We start from the raw sequence: 22,594 nt of genomic DNA on the forward strand, positions 1-22,594 counted from the left end.
TTGAACAAAAGAGCACATTAAAAATAATTGTGTTAATAATTTAATTTGGCTAGAATTTGAATCGAAAAGAAAACGAGTAAAGGAAGAAGCGATTTTATACTGTTTCTTCCAGAACATTTAGGCCGGAAGTTATTTTCGAAATTGGTTTTTGTAGTTTGACAGAGCTTTCCAAATCTCACAATTTGAAATCTTTCCGGGCCGTTTAACCCCTCAACATTCTGCACAATTTAGGAAATTGCTTAAGTTCACGTCTTTCGCAGTATGGGGATCCCTACTTTGTCTGCTAAGAAATGTTTTCAACGTTAAAACAGAAATCAAGAAGAACACAGAGAACTCTCAGGTAACTCGGGGGACACCTGTTGGTCTGTCTCTACACCGAGGACATTCCAGCATGGGTAAACCTGAGCTGACACAAGTACACACTCTTCCACATCGACGTCAAGGTTATGATGATGATGATGATGATGATGATGATGATGATGATGATGACCTTCTTCTTAGAGGATGGTTGCCTAGTTGTGCTTCCTCTCTAAACAATAATCGCACGAACCTACTACGCTGGCGTAGGAGGGGGAGAGGTGATACTCTCACGTGGCGCGCCCCAGGTGGCGGATAGGGGGTCCTAACCGGCTTGCCGGCGGACTTGAGCGGAATAAAATAGCCCTCGCGGACCAAACACACACCACCCTGTGGGTGGGGGACGCAGACGAAGAATACATCCCACGATATTTCCTGCCTGACGTAACAGACGACAAAAAGGGGCGACCAAGGAATGATCGAATTAGGACCATGAGACTACTTGTAATTAGTTACCATCACGCGAGGCACACCATGGCTCGCCTTTACTTGCGAGTAATACCACTATGTTGGGTACACAGTAGGTTTGTGATTGGTAGCGACAGTGTGTCAATCAGGACGGGCTTTACAGTCCCCATGATTACTAGGCCCTATCACTACATGCGGAACACCACTGGCTTACGTTGTCTGTAATTAGTACCATTATGTGAGAAACACCATAGATCTGCGTTACATGTGCGCATTACATTACCTGTGAGCAGTACCATAATGTGTGGAATACCGCGAGTCTACTCCACTTTTGATTAGTACCGCAACATAACAAATACCATGGTTCTACTTTCCTAGCGATAAGTACCATTATGAGGGGCAGATGACCTAGATTTTGGACCCGTTTAGACTACAAGCATCATCGATTCAGTATAGTGCTTTAGAAGCAGTCCCTTGGTCAGTAATACTATTGGTTAACGCTAGTTCCTGAGAATGTGGGGCATTGCGGGTCGGATCCACTGATTGTTTTAACTTCATATCCATCCATTCATTCTTCGTCCTCACGTTATGAATTCTGGTCAGTGGATGATTTCGGACTTTTAAATTGTCATTACATTTTGTCTCATTTCGTATCATTAGGGGCCGATGACCTCGATGTTAGGCCCCTTTAAACAACAAGCATCATCACCATCATCAAAACAATAATCATCACCACCACCTTGATCTTCTTCGTGTATGTTTTCTGTTCCCGCAAACGTTGGCGGCTACTACTTCTACCGCTTCTTCAGTCTTGTGCCAGGTGAAAATATACTGAGCATTGTGGGTGTTGGTCCATTCCTTCTGCTTCTAACTCCATGGCTACCCTCGAATTTCCCTCGTAATGTAAGTTATAGTATTTTACTCATCATGAAGGTAATTTATTGTAATTATTTTTCTACCGCTTTTCCCACACCTGTGGGGATGCGTGTGCGAACTGCGTCGCACATGTTGATTTGGCCCTGTTTTACGGCCGGATGCCCTTCCCTATGTGGAGGGTTGTAATCACTATTGCGAGTTTTAGTGGTGGTTGGTAATGTAGTGTGTTGTCTAAATATAAATATGTCTCCGGGCCAGAAGAATTAATTAGAGGCGATTCAAATCCCCGACCCGGCCGGGAGTCGAACCCGGCACCCTCTGAACCAGGCCTCAACTCTGAGCATACAGCCAATGAGTTGGATAAGCTAATGTATTATAATTAATGTTATTATTTGTATTCATTTGTATTTACTGTATTATTATTAATTATCGTATGGCTCTTAGGCCGCGTGCACACCGAGCGCGCTTCACAAAGTGCGTCGCATGTTGCTCACCGCTAAGCATAACCAGTGCTTTGTTCCTAAGCCAGTTGTTCACACCATACGCGCTCTGCTACGCACTACGCCTACCTTAAAGCTAAGCCAAGCGCCAGATAACGAGCAGTGTTGGTTAATTGCTTAGCGTTACTTAGCTGTTTCTGAAGCTATGAAAGAAGAAATTGTCCATGCAGTGTTTCAAAGAGAATATATTTGGAACCCAAGTCACAAAAACGATAAAAATGTAACTGTTTTGCAAAATAAGTGGACTGAAGTATCTACTACAGTTTTATCGCATTACTACAGTAAAAATATACAGTAATATCACTTCTTAATCAATGTGAATGTTTCAATTTAGGATGAAATTGCGTATGGCGCTTAGTGTCAGGAGTGTCCGAGGAGAACTACGGCTTGCCAGGTGCAGGTCTGCAATTGACTCCGTAGGTGACCTGCGTCGTGATGAGGATGGAATGACTATGAATTCTACACATACACCCAGCCCCCGTGTCAGCGGAATTTACTAATTATGGATAAAATTCCCAACTCTGCCGGGAATCGAAACCGGGACTCCTGTGACCAAAGGCCAGTACGCTAGCCATTTAGCCATGGAGCAGGACACTTTGTGACAAAGTACATAGAATCTACCAGACTCTGTCATATCGGCTTATAATTTTGCCAACGGAGTTTGGTAACATGAAGAATAATATCACTCTGCAGGCTAGTAGTGGGCTTGGAAGTAAATATTTCTATTTATGGATTATTATATTAGTCACATCTTTACTCCACTTTTTACGGTGATAAGAGTTTATATGCTAAGTGTAATTATTCTGCCAAGCTACTGATCCAGTGCCATTACAGAAATCGCAGATGACAAAAGAAGCGATATCCTGAATCTGTGAAAGTTCTCGTGCTGGTGGAATATTTAGTGTGTTATTTTCCGATAATTTGTGTAACTAGGTAAATCTAAAATTTCCTCCATCACTTTAACTTCCATCTTCCCCAATATCAACAGCCAGCAGCTTGGAATCTGCATCAACAAGAGCTGGTAACAATATGGAAAAATACTATTTATTATAATATACTGAGTGTGATTTAACCGGACATTTAATTTCCCTGTGTTTGCTGCCCGGTGCTCCTAGACAATCGGGAAAATTCAATTTCTCCCCATACTTCTCTGCTACGTGTTGCCACATGTCATAATATTATTGGCTTTACGTCCCACTGACTACTTTTACGGTTTTCGGAGACGCCGAGGTGCCGGAATTTAGTCCCGCAGGAGTTCTTTTACGTGCCAGTAAATCTACCGACACGGGGCTGGCGTATTTGAGCAGTTTCAAATACCATTGAAAGCCTGGATCGAACCTGCCAAGTTGGGGTCAGAAGGCAGCGCCTCTACCATCTGAGCCACTCAGCCCAGTGTCACATTTCAGTTTCAGGGTTTGGAAGGTCAAAGGTACTTTTGTCATTCTTAGGTAATCATAAAATTTACTGCGATAAAGTCTTGTATCTCTGTACAAACGATAGAAATCTCCAAGAGTAGTTCGTTCTTCATTAAATTCATGAACCCACTTTCGATTCTTCTTTCTATTTTCAATTTTAAGAAACTGTTTCTAGTGAACTTGGATAACGGGTTAGTTTGTAACCACCGTAAAACGCCTTGCGCCAAACTAAGCTGAGTGCGCGGCGTATAGATTTCTACTCGTATGCATAGCAATTCACGCTACACGCTATGCGAAGCGCATTCGGTGTGCACGCGTCCTTAGTTTTGGGAGTGTTCAAAGACAATTTCGGCTCGCTAGCACTGTAGCTGCTTTTCCCGATATATCCCATGCGGGTGAGCTTTAAGTACCGCTGAGTGAGGATGTTGTATGTACAGTAGGTGTAATTGTACGGGCTAGAAATGAGAAGGAAGCGACCCTCGCCTTGAAAACGTTACCATGCCGGGTTTAGTCTGGAGAGAAATGGGAAGCAACGGAAAACGATTTATGGAATTGCCAACGGGAGATTCGAACCCACATGTGTCCCGAATACAGGGATAACAGCCGTAATTGGCCGTGCAATGAGCTAACGTGTTCGGTATAATAATAATAATAATAATAATAATAATAATAATAATAATAATAATAATAATAATAATAATAATAATAATAATGAAATGAAATTTCGTATGGCTTTTAGTGTCGGGAAATCCCAGGACGGGTTCGGCTCGCCAGATGCAGGTCTTTCTATTTGACGCCCGTAGGCGACCTGCGCGTCGTGATGCGGATGAAATGATGATGAAGACGACACATACACCCAGCCCCCGTGCCATTGGAATCAACCAATTAAGATTAAAATCCCCAACCCGGCCGGGAATCGAACCCGGGACCCTCTGAACCGAAGGCCAGTACGCTGACCGTTCAGCCAACGAGTCGGACATAATAATAATAATAATAATAATAATAATAATAATAATAATAATAATAATAATAATAATAGCGTGCAGTTGTCTTATTCCAGAGATAATGAATGTTAGTCTCAAAACTCGCAATTTGCAACCCCTCGTCTATGTTTATGAATGAATATGTGTAAGCGTATTAATCTACTCGCAAAAGCCTATCAGCCATATAGAATGACTCATTGGAGACTGATTTTTATAGAAAAGAAGTCTGTCGCCTTAGAGAATATTATGTATCGATATTTCTAGAAACACGTATCGAAGAGGTTGGCGACGCTGTGGTTGAAGACATTGACTACAATGAAAGTTAACTGAAGTACTAGGCTACTCGAAGCGACGGGAGTGAAGACACTCACTGAGTCATGATCTGTAGCAAGTGAGATTCATGCGCCTCTTGTGCTTGTAACTATAGTTCGTGAACATGAGGCCATTGTGGTGGTTATGATTATTGCTTAAAGAGGAAGTACAACTAGGCAATCATCCTCTATATAACACTAATCAGGGGAAATGCAAGGGATCTGACACTTCGAAAAATGAAGGTATCGGCCAAACAAAGATAAGGGTCGCGATGGATGTGAAAATGAAAGACTCCCCAGGATTTGCAAACCAATACGTCGGGGTCGAAAAAGAACAAGAGTTGACCAAGGAAGATCGGATAGTATAGATGAAAGTGAGGAGCCTGGCACTAGTAAGTGGAAGCAATGCTAGGATTCAGCTAAGGGCCCCGTGGTCACCAACCCACTACTACTACTACTACTACTACTACTACTACTACTACTACTACCCCCCCAAGTTGAGAGCCCCTGGGGCACATTTTAGTCGCCTCATATGACAGACACGGAATACGGTGGATGTTATTCTACTGCCTCCACCCACAGGGTATCACAGTCACTCTAGTGGAATACAAACTTCTGAGCAGACGTAGAAGAAATTCGGATTTATTTAATACCTGAAAATAGAGCCACGATATTATGTAATACCTAATTTTGTTATTGTGCCATGCTTGTTTGAACTTCTGTTGCGAAAGTGACTTCAACGCACGTGTCACAACCGATCTTTTCCTTGGCAGACTGTTTTCAAACATTTACAGACACAGCATTATAAATAAATAAATAAATAAAAATAATGTAAATAGGTACGCTTAGCAACATTTTTCTATTTTTAAATACATGGATCATTTTCTTAAAGGTATAAAGTGGCAGACAGGGATTCAATTAGGTGTAAATGTAGTAAGAAGTGTGGCCTAAGCCGATGACTTGGTCTTAAATGGCAGATTGTACCGAAAGCCTGCAGTCTGATATCTTAGAACTTGAAAATTGGTGCAATGAGAATGATATGAAAATTAGCTTTTCAGAGTCTAAAGTGATGTCAGTAGGTAAGAAAGCTAAGAGAACTGAATGACAGACTGGGAATACAAAGCTGGAACAGGTAGACCATTTCAAGTATTTAGGATGAATATACCCCCAGGATCATAGCAAAGTACGTGAGATTGAATCAAGGTGCAGTGAAGCTAATGCAGTGAACTCGCAGTTGCTACTAACAGTATCCTGTACTAAAGAAGTCAGCTCCCGGACGAATCTATCTTTGTATCGGTCTGTTTTCAGTCCAACTTTGTTTTAAGGGGGCGAAAGGTATCTTATTCTTATTCATAAGTTAGGAGTACCAGACATAAAAGTAGCGATAATGATAGCTGGTACAAACAGGTGGGAACAATGACAGGAGGGTACTAGGAATGAGGAGATAAAGAATAATTCATGAATGAACTCGATTGATGAAACTTTACGCAAAAACCGGCTTCCGTAGTGGCATCATGTGAAGCGAATAGAGGAGGACAGATTACCAAGGAGAATAATGAACTTCGTAATGGAGGGTAAGAGAAACAGAGGGAGACCAAGACTCAATTTTAATGATTTAAGACATATGGAAGAAAACCTTGTTACAAATAAAGGATTGTGGCGATGTTTAGTAAATTCACAGAGACTTGCAGACTGAACGCTGGAAGGCGTAACAGTCTATAATGGAGATGTATGTATGTATGTATGTATGTATGTATGTATGTATGTATGTATGTATGTATGTATGTATGTATGTATGTATGTATGTATGTATGTATGTATGTATGTATGTATGTATGTATGTATGTATGCAAATATTTGTACATTTAACTTCGACGGAATATGCAATTGCTCTTCCTGTAAAGTCACCCTGAGTCCTTTAAAGTCACCATTAGTCTTCCTTCAAAGTCACCCTCAACCCTCTACAGTCACCGCTGGTCTTCCTCTAAAGTCACCCTGTCCTCTACAGTCACCGCTGGTCTTCCTCTAAAGTCACCCTGTCCTCTACAGTCACCGCTGGTCTTCCTCTAAAGTCACCCTGTCCTCTACAGCCACCGCTGGTCTTCCTCTAAAGTCACCCTGTCCTCTACAGCCACCGCTGGTCTTCCTCTAAAGTCACCCTGTCCTCTACAGCCACCGCTGGTCTTCCTCTAAAGTCACCCTGTCCTCTACAGCCACCGCTGGTCTTCCTCTAAAGTCACCCTCAACCCTCTACAGTCACCGCTGGTCTTCCTCTAAAGTCACCCTGTCCTCTACAGCCACCGCTGGTCTTCCTCTAAAGTCACCCTGTCCTCTACAGCCACCGCTGGTCTTCCTCTAAAGTCACCCTGTCCTCTACAGCCACCGCTGGTCTTCCTCTAAAGTCACCCTCAACCCTCTACAGTCACCGCTGGTCTTCCTCTAAAGTCACCCTGTCCTCTACAGCCACCGCTGGTCTTCCTCTAAAGTCACCCTGTCCTCCACAGTCACCGCTGGTCTTCCTCTAAAGTCACCCTGTCCTCTACAGCCACCGCTGGTCTTCCTCTAAAGTCACCCTGTCCTCTACAGCCACCGCTGGTCTTCCTCTAAAGTCACCCTCAACCCTCTACAGTCACCGCTGGTCTCCCTCTAAAGTTACCCTCAATGCTCTACAGTCACCGCTGGTCTTCCTCTAAAGTCACCCTGTCCTCTACAGCCACCGCTGGTCTTCCTCTAAAGTCACCCTGTCCTCTACAGTCACCGCCACTCCTCTACACACGGCTGGTCCCCACTTGAAGTCGCCCTCTGTGATAGTCATTGTTGTACGTTCCTGGCAGTGACACTGACGGGCACTGCTCTACGACGATCGGGAAATGAACACGAGTGCGCCGGAGATTACTGATAGCGCGGAACCTGTCGTGGTAACAGTGAAAGGCTTGGAGTGGAAGGTTCTGGAGAGAGTGGGGTAGGAAGTATGTCGGCGCTCCAGATCGCCGCTAAGCCAGCCAGCTCTGTGCAGCCAGTAAGCTTTTGGCGCGAGTACCGCGAACATGAAGACCGCTCTGGTGTGCTTCGATACCGTCGACTAGTGGCGCACGTGTCTCCCGCAGTATCTCCGCAACTGTGCAGTGCTAAAAGTGATTCCTTGGTGCTAAACTATTGGTCAAACAAAAGTCTGATGGTGCTCAGTGTGACTGTGTGTGTAGCTATCTAGGTTTGCTGATGACAGTCTTCAAGTCCTATAAAAGGATTGCTTGTTGATTCCTAGAAACGCTTTCTAGTATAAGTAAAAAAGGACAATGAGTGCCGCGGCAGAGAAATCTCCGCGAATGGACGCTCCGACAGACATGTTGATTGTCAAGACGCCGTCATCTGATTCACCACCGTCCACCCTCAAGTCTCGTTCCTCCGGAGGTGGCAATGTCGGTGGGGGCGGCACCACCACCAGCGGAATACTGGACGACGAGGAGAGCGCTGTGCTGCTTCTGGGTTGTGTCCAGGTGGGTACCAGACAACTTATTGGGGTACCTCATTATTATTATTATTAGTAGTAGTAGTAGTAGTAGTAGTAGTAGTAGTAGTAGTAATAATAATAATAATAATAATAATAATAATAATAATAATAATAATAATAATAATATCATTGGCTTTAAAACTCACTAATACTTTTATGGTTTTCGGTGATGCCGAGGTGCCGGGACTTTATTCCTCAGGGTTCATTTATGTGCCAGTAAATCTACCGACAGGAGGCTGGTGTATTTGAGCACCTTCAAATACCACCGGTCTCAGCCGAAATCGAACCCGACAACCTGAGCTCAAAAGGGGAGCACAGAGTATCTGATCCACTCAGACCGCCTCTTAAAAAGTATCCATCCTAAAGGTTGTTTGGATCATTCCGATGAGCTGTTTACAGCAAGGGAGTTTATTATTCATGTCAAAATTGTAATTATTCTGTGGATAAGGTAGTCTTGTCCTTATTGAAAGTTAGCAGATAAAACATGTTTGCTGATGTTCAAACATTTTACTACATGTGCCATATGGGCTATGAACGCACTGGTACATTTCGGAAGCTTTTGCCATAGTTACTACGCACATGCGTGTAAAATCTTTTCTACAATATGACATCTCATGACACCTGTCTTTCCGCTTTCCAATTATTCCCCTACTCGATAGAACAATACTTTTGTGTCTCTACGGCTGTGTCCGTGAGTATTTTCAAGTACTGTGTTTTGTAAACAATAGCGGCGTGGTCAAGTCGCTCGCTCAATGAAGAAGATATATATTTTAGTGCAGAGTCAGATATCCATGAAATTACAGCAATATGATAGAGAATAACTCTTCTTCAGTAAGTAGTAGTGAAATTTCGGGAATTAACACTTTATTTATTTATTTATTTATTTATTTATTTATTTATTTATTTATTTATTTATTTATTTATTTATTTATTTATTTATTTATTTATTTATTTATTTATTTATTTATTTATTTATTTATTTATTTATTTATTTATTTATTTATTTTGCATAACATAGATATTATTACTAAATGTAGGCATTACAAGATGTTTAGACATACAGAAATAAGTTACAGTAACAGAGAAAATATATAAAAAGAAGAACCAATTACAAATTTTTGAAAACTAGTTCCTAAAGTTTTAAATCAAGAGTAAATTGCGTAAATATGAAAAATAAAGAATAAGACATTCGTACATGTTCTAGTTGTAAGTATCTTAGTCGATAAATATGATAATCTTATCGTTTTTACCGTGCTTCTGACTACCCTCTAGAGTGACCCTAAGCCCTCTATAAGAGCCATTAACTTTCTCGAAAAGAGGTCCTCAGCACTCTTGTTTTTTAGCTCAATGTCCATGGCAACGGTATTCCTTTGTTCGGAATACTGAACATCTATATCGCTTTCGGCGACGCCGTGGTGTCGGAATTCTTTTTCATACACGGGTTGAACATAGCACTAACTCAGATCATTTTCGGCGTCGATGACATTAGGAAAGGGTTGGAAGAACTGCGAGGAAAACAACTGTGGTCTTAATAAAGGCGCATCCTCATGATATTCCACATGAGTAATAGGAAACCACGGGAAAAAAATCTTCAGGGCTGCCGATGGTGAATTTCGAACCCGCACCTTCATAGTCACTACCACTCAGTATTGTCTTGAGGGTTGTTTGGATCTTCCAGGAGCTGTCAACTGGAAGTATATTTTAATAGTTTCTTTCTTATTTCAAAATTCTATAAAATTATAGAAAATATATTATAGCGTACATTTTGTTCGGCTCCTCAGATGTATGGTCAGTGTTCTAATCTTCGTTTCAGAGAGCCATAGATTCGACTGCCGCGCAGACTGGGAATTTTCATCCGTGTGCGGTCAGTGGGACTGAGTGCTCCTGTTTGCGTCAATACATCTTCACTTACATACAAGATGTCACCACAGAAACACGCACTAATGAATGTAACCGTCCATATCGGGTTGGAGTCAGAAAGGGCATCCGGTCGTAAAACTGTGCTTAATCCACCACCCCAACAACAGCAACAACAAGATTTTTAGCAAGGAGGTGTTCAATCCAACATAAGAACACGTCAATATGTAGAAGGTCATTGATTGAGAACTGTACTAGTAGATTAAGAAGGCATAATGGGCCGATGACCTTCGATGTTAGGCCCCTTAAAACTACAAGCATCATCATCATCATCATCATCCTCATCATCATCATCATCATCATCATCATTTTATCTCACCTACGCGCAAATGCTTTTTATATAAATTAATGAGAATAGCGCACTCAAACATCTTCAATAATACAGTTGTCCAGGCACTGTACAACCAACAGGACGTAACTGAGTCATTCTGATAAAGTTCACAGCCGACATATTGAGAGACTGCGGCCCAAAGATTTTAAATGCAGAAATAAAGCCGTATACTTTCCTGCTGAACGTTTTGCTCTCTGAATAGGTTATGCATACCTATGTATTTTATTTTGTTTTATATTATTTATGAATTGTTATTATCATTACTACAGCCCGGATGTTCGGACAGTAATAGGTTAGAATGCAAACCAAGGTACCTCGTAGCAAGTGTCGACTACCCGCTCTTCCGTACTGTAGCGGGAGTAGCATACATCGTAGGGGTTCTAGCAGGCCGGGCCCCTAATATTCATGCAAATCTCGTAGCTGAACTGTTGTCCGGGTAGAGTACAGGGCTACCTGTTATTTGCTTTAGTATGTTTAATTTTCTAGTCATTCACTAAATAGCAAAATAAATACAAGATTATCACCAGATAAATTCTGAAGCTTTCTTTATATTAACACAGATAATTCTTTTAGTAGTCTAAGAATTCATAAATGTCGAAAAAGGAAATATCAGTGATCCTTTTTACTATCTTCTTTACACCGCACCGACACAGATAGGTCTTATAGCAGGGATGGGATAGGAATGGGTTAGGGGTGGGAAGGAAGCAACCGTCGCCTTAAGTAAGGTACACCCCCTGCATTTGACTGGTGTGAAAATGGGAAACCACTAAAAGCCGTCCTCAGCGTTGCCGACAGTAGTATTCGAACCTACTATCTCCCGAATGGAAACTGACAGGTACATGACCTAACAAGTGTATCATTGATAAGCGTTCTGACACATTATGCATGTTAAGTATTCAGCCCGAAACAGCGCTATCAGCTGTCATAAATCGCGTAGGCGTTACTTGAACAGGCGACTAGGGAGCTGAGGTGACTGAGGGAGTTTCCCGTTGTCTTCCTCATCGAGCCGGAACTTGCTATTACATATCAGTTTGCCAGGCCCACTGAAATGCACACACCAAACGAGCCTATGAGTGATATTTTCACACCATTCATAAAAGAGACTGGCTGCGTAAGTAATGGCTTTGCTAGCATCACTCATACCCCAGCCACTTCATATTGTCTTTTTTCAAATGGTTTAACGTCGCACTAACACATCCAAGGTTTTCGGCGACACAAGGATTGGTATGGAAGCGGCTGTCGCCTTAATTAAGATGCAGCCCCAGCATTTGCCTTATATGGAAATTGGAAGTCATGGAAAACTATATATTCAGGTCTGCCAACAGTGGGATTCGAACCCACTAGCCGCTGCATAGAAGCTGAGAACTTCGCCATCATATTGTCAAAGTCAAACATGAGACTGAGACAGAAAGAACGGGTTACGCTGTTTCGGAGAGACAGTGTGATACTTCTCTCACGATGGGATGTTAATGGATTCATCTCAAGCTTCAATTAAAATGTTTTCCCTCCTTACGGAAGAAGACATTGATCCGTACGTTATAAACAGCTCATGTCTACAAAGTATCATAATTCTGATAACATTAACAATGATGGTATTCTCAGGATGACCCAAAGGTCACCCCACTCCTCTTGAAGTCATCACTAACGAACTTCCACAGTGTTTCGAAATCCCATGATCTCTGGAATTGTACCTCACAGTCTATCCTATCGCGTTCCCTAGCTTGGAGTACAGTGATATACTCGTCCACATCCAATGACTCCCGCAGAAAAGAGCTGTCGCCGTAGTCAACTCGCTGCGCCGCATCCAGTTTCTTTCGCCTTTGTACCTTATGCATCTCTCAGCATTTGTTCTCTTCACCGAGTACGGTAGCTTCGACTTATCGGTGGCCAGAGGTCATGGATTGGCTCCACCTTTGGCTGTCTGGAGAATGGTTTTCTCTTTTCTTTTGTTCTCCTCAATAAGGCGAATGCCAGGACAGTTCATTTTATAGAGCACAGTCTTTGCTCCCCTCTCATTTTCTCCGCACCTCAAATCACCGCAACCGGGCGAGTTGGCCGTGCGGTTAGGGTCGCTCAGCTGTGAGCTTGTATCCGGGAGATAGTGGGTTCGAACCACACTGTCGGAAGCGCTGAAAATGGTTTTCCGTAGTTTCCCATTTTCATACCAGGCAACACATCTCCTGACCTGAGAGATTCCGTCACCCTCTTAAGAGTCACTTTTTTACAAGTTGCTTTACGTTGCACCGACACAGTTAGGTATTTTGGCGACGATGGTAAAGGAAAGGACTAGGAGTGGGAAGGAAACAGCCGTGGCCTTAGTTAAGGTACAGTATTTTCCTGGTGTCAAACTGGGAAACCACGGAAACCATCCTCAGAGCTGCCGAAAGTGAGTTTTGGTATTTTTAAGGCATACGTTCGTGCGTATTTCTAGAGAGTAAACTCTCTCACAGAAATCCAACCCTAACTAGCAGTACACAGTCGAAATCGCTTATAACGACATCACTTTTAATGAGGTATTGTATATAGTGGGTAGATCTATCGGTCCCATCTAAATCCTACATAAACACTGTATTTAAAAATCGCTTAGTACGACATATCGTATAAAACGGCGTATTTTCGTCACATCTTCGGTGAAATGTATCGACTAAAGCGACTAATGTTCATTTTTGTTCCTTACGCATGTGGGGATTGTTGACAACAACGTAGAGCTTATTTTCAAACTCTTGATTTCAGTTGATTGTAGGTTTCAAATCAATCTGTCTATTAATTAGTCAAGGCAAGCACCGGTGTGAAGATGTCACAAAAAAGGGGAAGTGTTCAATACTGAAGAAAACTCACAAATAATATGGCGATTACAAACGTCAGCGTGGCCAAGGAATTGGGTGGATCACACTCAACGATTTCTACAATTTACATTCTTGATATTTTTTTCTCACTTATTATTTTATATTTTGTTGACATATTTATCATCATCATCATAGGTTGTTCTGCCATCGGACAGGTGCAGTCATGGCTATGACCTCCACATCTCTCGATCTTGTGCCCTTTTCTTCACTTCTGCATAATCTTCCTTTCTTTTTCTAATAAATGATATCATCTCCTTCCCCTATCTCGTTTCCTTTTGTCATCCCTTCCATTGCTACTCGTACTAAAGTGTTGTGTCTTAAATTATGCGCTAATTAATTTTTCTTCCTATTTTGGATTACGGTCATCATGCTCCTCACTTCTCCCACTCTCTTCAGAACTTCCTCATTTGATATTCTATCTTCCCAGCTTACTCCTTCAATTCTTCTCCAAATCCACATCTCAAATGCCTCTATTCTTCTGTTCTTCCTTCCTTAATGTCCATGTTTCAGCGCCATATAGAGCTATACTCCATACGTAACACCTTGCAAGTCTCTTCCTCAGATCTTTCTCTGGCGGGCTACAAAACAGTTTTTTCTTTTGGTTGAAGGTTTCCTTCGCTAAGGCAGTTCGATCTGTTATGTCTGTTATAGAGTGAAGGTCTTCAGTCACAATACTTCCAAGATAGTTAAACTTATTCACCTGTTCAATAATTTCTACCCATACATTGATTTTCGTTTTTCACCTTTGCCTCCAAGTATCATGAATTTAGTTTTGCTTTTGTTTAAGCTCATTACATACTCTTCACACTTTTAGTTTAATTCTCTCAGCATAATTGCTGTACGTTAATTGTAAACATTACCGGGCGAGTTGGTCGTGCGCGTAGAGGCGCGCGGCTGTGAGCTTGCATCCGGGAGATAGTAGGTTCGAATCCCACTATCGGCAGCCCTGAAAATGGTTTTCCGTGGTTTCCCATTTTCACACCAGGCAAATGCTGGGGCTGTACCTTAATTAAGGCCACGGCCGCTTCCTTCCAACTCCTTGTCCTTTCCTATCCCATCGTCACCATAAGACCTATCTGTGTCGGTGCGACGTAAAGCCCCTAGCAAAAAAAAAAAAAAATTGTAAACATTAGAAGATGAATTCCTCTCATCACCCACTCCAAAAACACTGTATTGCAAATACAGTACTTATGTCACTTACATTTTTTCAAGTTTTAACTTTTTTCTGTTAATTAACCATGTAAGTTTGCAGCCTAAAACTTAGAGATATGTAATTTTTATTAAATAACAGGATTGTTCGACTATAGCCGTTAACTACTGTTAATTTGCGGTCACTTCGGAGTCGTTATAACAGGTTTCTACTGTATTTTCCATTTTTTTTATTCTCACAGTATTCGCATTGTATTAACAAACATAACTATTGTATTAATGACTAGTGATGATCGTAACAAAATAGTTTCTCACTCATACGGAGTGAGTCGGGCGTACGGTTAGGATCACGTAGCTGTGAGCTTGCATTCGAGCGATGAAGGGTTCGAATCCCACCGTCGGCAGCCTGCACCAAGGCGAGTGCCAGGACAGTTCCTAGTATAGACCACAGATGCCAAACACCTCACCTTTTCCGAGCATCTCCTTCACTTTCACCGTAACAAATCCGTGGTTTCCCATTTTCACACCAGGGCTGCACCATAGTTAGTTCCCCCCTGCGGAGGGGGGCGGTAGAATAACACCCACGGTATCTCCTGCCTGTCGTAAGAGATACCAAAAAAGGCCCCAGGGACTCTGAACTTTGGAGAGTGAGTTGGTGACCACGGGCCCCTTACCTGAGTCCCTATATTGCTTCCACTTACTTGTGCCAGTCTTCTCATTTTTATCTATCCTATAAGACCTCCCTTGGTCAACTCTTGTTCTTTTCCGACCCCGACGCTATTAGGTTTCCGAGGGCTAGGGACTTTCATTTTCACGCCGTTCGTGGCCCTTGTATTTCTTTGGCCGATGCTTTCACTTTTCGAAGTGTCGGATCCCTTCCATTTTTCTCTCTGATTAGTGTTATATAGAGGATGGTTGCCTACTTGTACTTCCTCTCAAAACAATAATCACCACCACCTGTACCATAGTTAAGGCCACGGCCACTACCTTCCCATTCCTAGCCCTTTCACAACCTTTGATGTGTTAGTGTGACATTAAACCAGTAGCAATCATTTTCTCTCTATTTCGCATGATGCAGGTCTTTTGATTTCACACCCGTAGGCGACCTGCACGGCGTGATGGAGATGAAATGATGATGCAGACGACACATACACCCAGTCCCCGTGCCAGAGAAATTAACCAATGATGGTTAAAATTCCCGACCCTGCCCTGAATCGAACCCGGAACACCTGTGACCAAAAGCCCGCACGCTAACCATTGAGCCATGGAGCCGGACAAAGCTCGTGTCCTCATCCCGAGGTAGTACAGCTCTTTTCAGGCACACCCCCAATGGAGCTGAGCTGCATGTACCATTTGAACCACATACCAGCCCTCCTGCCATTCTTATATTTCTGCAGTACCGGGAATCGAACCCGGGCCTCCGAGGATGGCAACTAATAGAACTAACCGTTACGCTGCCGAGGCGGACATAAAAAGCAGAAAGATCTCCATTTCTATGACTTAAGCCCTGGGCGAATGGTTATCCGCGGATATTTTAAATATTTAACTACAGTATATTACACCCAAGGTATTGAAACTGATCGATCTGTTAACATAATACAATAGGCCTGACACCTGGCACCAGATCCCCTACAGTGACAGGTTTATGTGTGATTTCCTCTCACGACAACTACCGACGTATTGACCTGTGTTCCTCCCTTCCACTAATTGCGGGCAGGGGCTAGTTAAGCTTACGTCAGATTTACGACTTTTTGGACTCAAAGCTCGTTATATATCACCATTCTCCCATACAAATGTCAAGGGTCGCCTAACCACAAGCAAAAATAAGTGTAACCCAGTTGAAATCAATAAACCTCATTAGTTAGAAATTATCAGCAAAATTATCCGTACTGCCTTACAGTTTGCCTCCGCCAAGACACTAAATCGGCGGATATCCGCATCCGTGCAGGGCTCTACCTATGACTAAGTTGTTGTTGTTGTTGTTGTCCGTGGTGGTAGTACGATTTCACGGCCAATAAGGGAAAGCAGAAGCAGTACATTTCACGTAGATAAAATGAACCGAACTTAGGCCTATATAAACTTGGCAGGTAGGCAAGGCTCTACCGTGGCTCTACGCGTCTGCATTCAGGAGATGGAGACGGTCTGATCCCCACCGTCGGCTATCCTCAGAGTGGTTTTTCGTGGTTTTCCGTTCACCTGCACTAAGGCGAATGCCGGGACAATTCGTAGTATAAGCCACGGTCGCCAACCTCCCCATCTTCTCTGAACATCTCCCTGGTCTGAGAGACGGCGTCACCGTATAAGACGCCCGCTTCCCCCTTCAGGGGAGGAATGAAAACATTTGGTAATAGACTTGGCCAGATATTTCATATTGGGTTATAGTATACAATACCGCTTAACAGAAGCGTTTGGCGGTCAGCCGATATAGCCGGGCGTCTGTTTCATTACCCTGCTCTTCATAGTCGATCATTCAGAACTCTGATTTCCTGCCCCTTACGTATACCGAGCTCCTGTCACTCTTATCTTCCCCATTCCACCTTGTTTGGTCAACTCCGTCATCCTCCGACCCAGACGTATTGGGTTTGCGATGCCTAGAGATCAGTTTCCAGCCTTCCATGGCCCGAGTTACATTTAGCCCACACTCTCATTCTCCGAAGAGAGAGAGAGAGAGAGAACTCTCTCTTTTTTCATTAATTTTAAGAGAGAGCATGGTAACTGAGTGAGGCTGTCACTGGCTTCCTACCAAGACGGCCGTGGTTCGAATCCTAATCAAATCGTATGGGAATTTTTAAATTAAAAATCACACCCCTGTTATAGGGTCATGGAAATCTCTTCGTTTCTTTGTTTCTTTTTTTTTCCTCTCCTTGAAACAACAATTACCAAGTATCCACAACGTAGCAATCAGCTACTCGATGGATCATCTTAACAGGTTACTCCCCTTGGCTCCAGGCCTGCGTGTTCGTGATGTTTCGAACATTCCTGTAACTCACACATAACATTAACCTCCCATTCTCGTCGGAGTTCCTGTCTTACAAGGACTGCAATTAACAAACAAAACACACCATGTGTCGGTGCAGCCCTCGTGGCCTGCCAAGCGACCGTTGCTCATCCCGAAGGCCCGGAGATAACGAGTTGACGCGTGATCAGGGACACGAATCTCTCGGCCATTATTGCCACCCTTCTAAAATGGGGTCTCTATCTCGCCGTCTGGTAGCCCCTCAAATGTTTTCATGTAGGATCAATCGACTTTTAACTAGCTCTGGGATCATGGTAAAAATGCCTGATCTGGCCGAGAATAGAGCCCATGTCCTCCATGAAAGAGCTAGACTGGCTGTCCGTCGACCACGGGACCGGCGGGAATTTAATCGTACACCGTCACTTCCCTTGGCTCGAAGCCTGAGTGTTCGTGCTGCCCCCAAAATTCCTGCAACTCACCCAACATCAACACGCCGTTTCCCCCACGCAGCACACGCTACCCACCGTAATCAAAGGATCTAACTTACAAGGGCTGTAATAGCTACACGAAATTTCTACGACATATCGTATTTCTAACCCGATCACTTTTTACAAATGTAAGTTAAATTAACCACATTAACAGCGCGTTCGTGAACACAATAAGACAGCTTTTATTGGTCATATGTCAGTGTCTATGGCCTTCTGATCTTTGGTCGACGGGTCCCGGGTTCGATTTCCGGCCTGGTCAGGCTCTTGGGTTGGATGTGTGTGCCGTCTTCATCATTAGAAATCATCTTAGGTAGGGCCCCATCCTGGCATATATACAGGCCGTCTACTAGAAAAAGAATTATTAAATTAAATGAAATTAAACGTATTTATTTATTAAATTACTAATGTAGTCACTGATATCTGTACAGGTTTACAAAAATATTGGAGCCGTTACAACGACAGCTGAGACGAAATAACCTTTCTTGGTCTAACATGAGAACTTCTGTAGTTTAACGCAAGACGTGATGCTGTTGTTCGATTGGTGAGGGTTTCTTGATAAAACATGGAACGTATGCCATCTCTCTATCCAAAGTGTCGTCGGACTGTGGCGTCCAACAACACAGTGCATTTCCAGACAAGGATGTCCCCATGTCGTACTATACTACGTACTCGCCGTTCTCGGTGTTGCAATAGCAACGTCCACAGGATTTTGACAGTGGTCAAGAGAACGTCGCAATGTGTTTGATGAGGATAGCAGTCAGCTTTCTTTGATTATTCCTTCAATGAACTAGAAATTTAAAAAATTAAAATAATGAGATGTTCAAAGTGTTAACACAGATTAGGGCCTAATTCGAATTTTTAACGCATAAATCGTATTTCTTAGGGGTATTTATGAAAGCATGCTCTTCTGTCAGGGGCAATAACTAGCACAAAAAGGAGAGTAGAAGCTTTTGAAATGTGGTGTTACAGAAAGTGAATGCTGCAGGTGAGATGGATAGATACAATCACAAATGAAGAGATATTCAATCGAATTGGTGAGAGGAGAACGGTTTGGTGGAATTTGATCAGAAGAAGAGACAGAATGACAGGACACATCTTAAGACACCCAGGTCTTGTGCATTTGGAGGAAAGTGTATGCGGTAAGAACGGTAGAGGTAGACCAAGGTATGAATATGACAAACAGACTAGATCAGTAGTTACGTAGAAAAGAAACAACAACAACAACAACAAGAACAACGCCGGGCGAGTTGGCCGTGCATTTAGGCGCGCGTAGCTGTGAGCTTGCATCCGGGAGATAGTGGGTTCGAACCCCACTGTTGGTAGCTCTGAAGATGGTTTTCCGTTGTTTCCCAATTTCATACCAGGCAAATGCTGGGGCTGTACCTTAATTAAGTTCACGGCGCTTCCTTCTCAGTACTAGCCCTTTCCTATCCCATCGTCGCCATAATACCTATCTGTGTCGGTGCGACGTAAAGCAAATAGCAAAAAAAACCACAAGAACAACAGCAACAACTCTTACACTCTGTTCACAGTCCAGTCATTTTAGGTGAAGAAATGGGGCCCTTCAGTGTTGGGAATCAGGAGCGGATGCATAATTGTTCACGGTGATGGAAACAAAGAGGACAAGCTCACCTTCGTCTGTATAACATGCACATACATAAATAAATAAGCAGCCTCGGAGGGCGGGTACGTCCAGGCTTTCTGAGCACAAGTTGAAATACGCCGACCTCGTGTCGCTAGATTTTAGATTTACTGTGACGTAAGGGAACCCTCGCGGGTGAAAACTCCGGAAGTATTTCATCTGCCACCAGATTGACCTGGACTAACAAGTGGGTTTCAATGCGTTTGATGATGAGATGTTTCTTTAAAGGCTAATTTCCTCATGCAATGGTCGAGAGAAAACGTCCAAAAATCGTAAAAAAAAGTAGGTATTAGGGTGCAAAATAAATAAATAAGTAAATAAATAAGTGAATGAATAAATAAATAAATAATTTCGTGAGGCTTTTCCTCGCCTAGTGCAACCCTTTTAAGACAGACCCTTAGACGAGGGTGGGCGGCATTTGCTATGTGTAGTAAACACGAATTAAACTGCATGTTACTGTAGTAGAGGATAGTATTGTGTGTGGTGTGTGAGTGCAGAGATGTTGAGGACAGTTCACCCAGTATCCGAGCCAGAGGAAATAATCATTTAAGGTTAAAGTCTCCGACTCGGCCGGGAATCGAACCCGGGCCGGTGCCATGAGCGACTTGCACATCTGCATGTGTAGTGATCACAACGAAGTAGAAAGAGGATGAAACACGGTGTCGGCACATACCTACTCCTGTCAAATAGCACCAAGGGGTCTATTCAAGGCTTGAAGTCTCCATCCGACTGACGAATCACCATCAACAGAGTAATATGTCCTCACTCCATACGAACATTGCGGAGACGTTTGGAAATGAACCCAGGCTTTCCGCATGCGATCCAGTGATTATAAATCGCGTACCACCACCTCTCCTGCCAGTCAAGATTCTGATGGTGAACGCTTCTTCCACCAACTGGACTCGAACCCCCTAACCACGCTGTCAAACCGTAAAGATTTGACTCCTTAATGGTCATGACCGCCAGATTGGAATAATAATAATAATAATAATAATAATAATAATAATAATAATAATAATAATAATAATAATAATAATAATAATAATAATAGATAGCATCGGCTGATGAAATGCACATCTTTTGACTAGACATCAAGTGGGAAATTTGCATGTTCCATTTTGACTAACAGTTCGTGCTACTGTCAGCAGTGTAGTAGCGAAACTTGATATTCTATGAAGACCACGCACACCCAATTATTTTCTACGTGTACAGCCAGTAATTAACACGAGCTAGTGGCCTGCCGCAGCAATGGCTGCCAACAAAGACTATAAATGAAACTGCTAATGAAGGAAGCATGAGAAAAATAACGGAAAATATACCGTACTCTGGAAGACCATGTATTTGCCCTTAACCTTGCACTTCCGTTCTAATTCTACATACGCAAATTTTGAACTTTGGTAATTTATAGAATTTTCACTACGAATTCTGTTCGCAAGTCTTGAATCCATCACATAAAGTTGGCCGTATAATGCCCGACAATTTTCAGTAGCCAGTAAATCTGAAATATACCCATGAATCATCCCACAAATCTTAAAACATAAAAGACCTAATTCTGAAATATGGCTACGCTTAGTAGAGAAGGATGCAAAAAATTTTGTACTGTTATACTGCCTTATATGGTTCATGAAATCATTACCATACAGCATCACACCTTTAAGTACGTCGTTTACTTGAGGTTGTACGAGATATACCAAACCACTGAGGCAACCCAAATTAAATCGTCCATTTACCATTTCCGCAGCGAAATGTCGTGCTTGACAGTGCATACAGATTTCATTTAATGACCCAACAGTGAATAATTCACTTTTAGTTTCATAATAACAGACTTTTGAAGGATGGATTTCTTTCTCTTTCTTGCTTATCAGAACCAGCATGGAGCAACAAACAACATTCTGGTGATAACTTGATTTCACAGAGCCATCCAGCGGTGAATACAGTTAACTGCAGCGACCTAAGCATCGTATTATTCGAATCATCGAATAAATGACTAATAATTAATATTTCTGTAGTAATCCTGAAATAGATGCCTTTCATTTGATGTATAACACATAGGTGTTAGCACAATATTGTGTTACACGTTCAAATTATAGATGTAGATAAATGATTGGTGAGCGGTTGTATGTACAGTTTAATAGAATAATATTAAATGGAAAATATTATGGATTGCCTTAATGGAAAAGGAGGCTGTAACTACTGGGTTTTAATGAATTTATGTGGTGGATTTACCAGTTTGACAAACCTTGGAGCTGTACGTGTAAAGGCCTATGAAAAATTACTCACCTAATGAGAAGTACGGAACTGGTGTTGTGGAACTTGCTGATGTCGTGCGACGTAATTTATCGTGCAGAAGTAAGGTGACGTTATAAATCATGGTCAAACGTCAGCAAGGTCTGCGTGAGAAAATCACCAAATATCTAAGGTGAGGTGGTAATTACTGTTCCGAGAGGAAGTAAGGAAAATCTCAAAAGACTAATACCATCGAAGGTGGAAGAGAACAAGAGATGACAAAGGGAGGTCGGATAGCAAAGATAAAGGCGACGATCCTGATACAAGTAAGTGGAAGTAATGCCAGACTCAGCTACGGGAACCGTGGTTGCCATTCCATGCTGCCAAGTTGACAGCAACTGGTCCCTTTTTCAGTCACCTCTTATGACAGACAAGGGACACCATGGATGTATTCTACCGCCCAGGGTATCCCCTGCCTTTCGTAACAGGCGACTAAGAGGAGCCCCAGGGGCTCTGAACTTTGGAGCGTGGGTTGGCGAGCACGGGGACCTTAGCTGATTCCTGGCATTGCTTTAACTTACTTGTGCCAGGTTCCTCGCCTTTATCTTTGCTATCCGACCTCCCTTGGTCACCTCCTGTTTTCTTCCGACCCCGGCGGTATTGGGGCAATCGAGGCCT

The 22,594-nt window shown here is 42.7% G+C and overlaps 1 protein-coding gene across 1 annotated transcript in view; it reads left to right on the top strand.

Annotated features, from left to right (window-relative positions):
- Positions 1-7,765: 7,765 nt before the first annotated feature.
- LOC136876069 (uncharacterized) overlaps positions 7,766-22,594 on the top strand; it is a 77,666-nt gene continuing 62,837 nt past the window's right edge. Inside the window, exon 1 of the mRNA XM_067149705.2 lies at positions 7,766-8,347. Coding sequence (XP_067005806.2) covers positions 8,147-8,347 — 201 coding nt within the window. The 5' untranslated portion in view covers positions 7,766-8,146. The remainder of the gene's footprint in view (positions 8,348-22,594) is intronic.

Source organism: Anabrus simplex, chromosome 6, assembly GCF_040414725.1.
Source record: "Anabrus simplex isolate iqAnaSimp1 chromosome 6, ASM4041472v1, whole genome shotgun sequence".
NCBI lineage: Eukaryota > Metazoa > Arthropoda > Insecta > Orthoptera > Tettigoniidae > Anabrus > Anabrus simplex.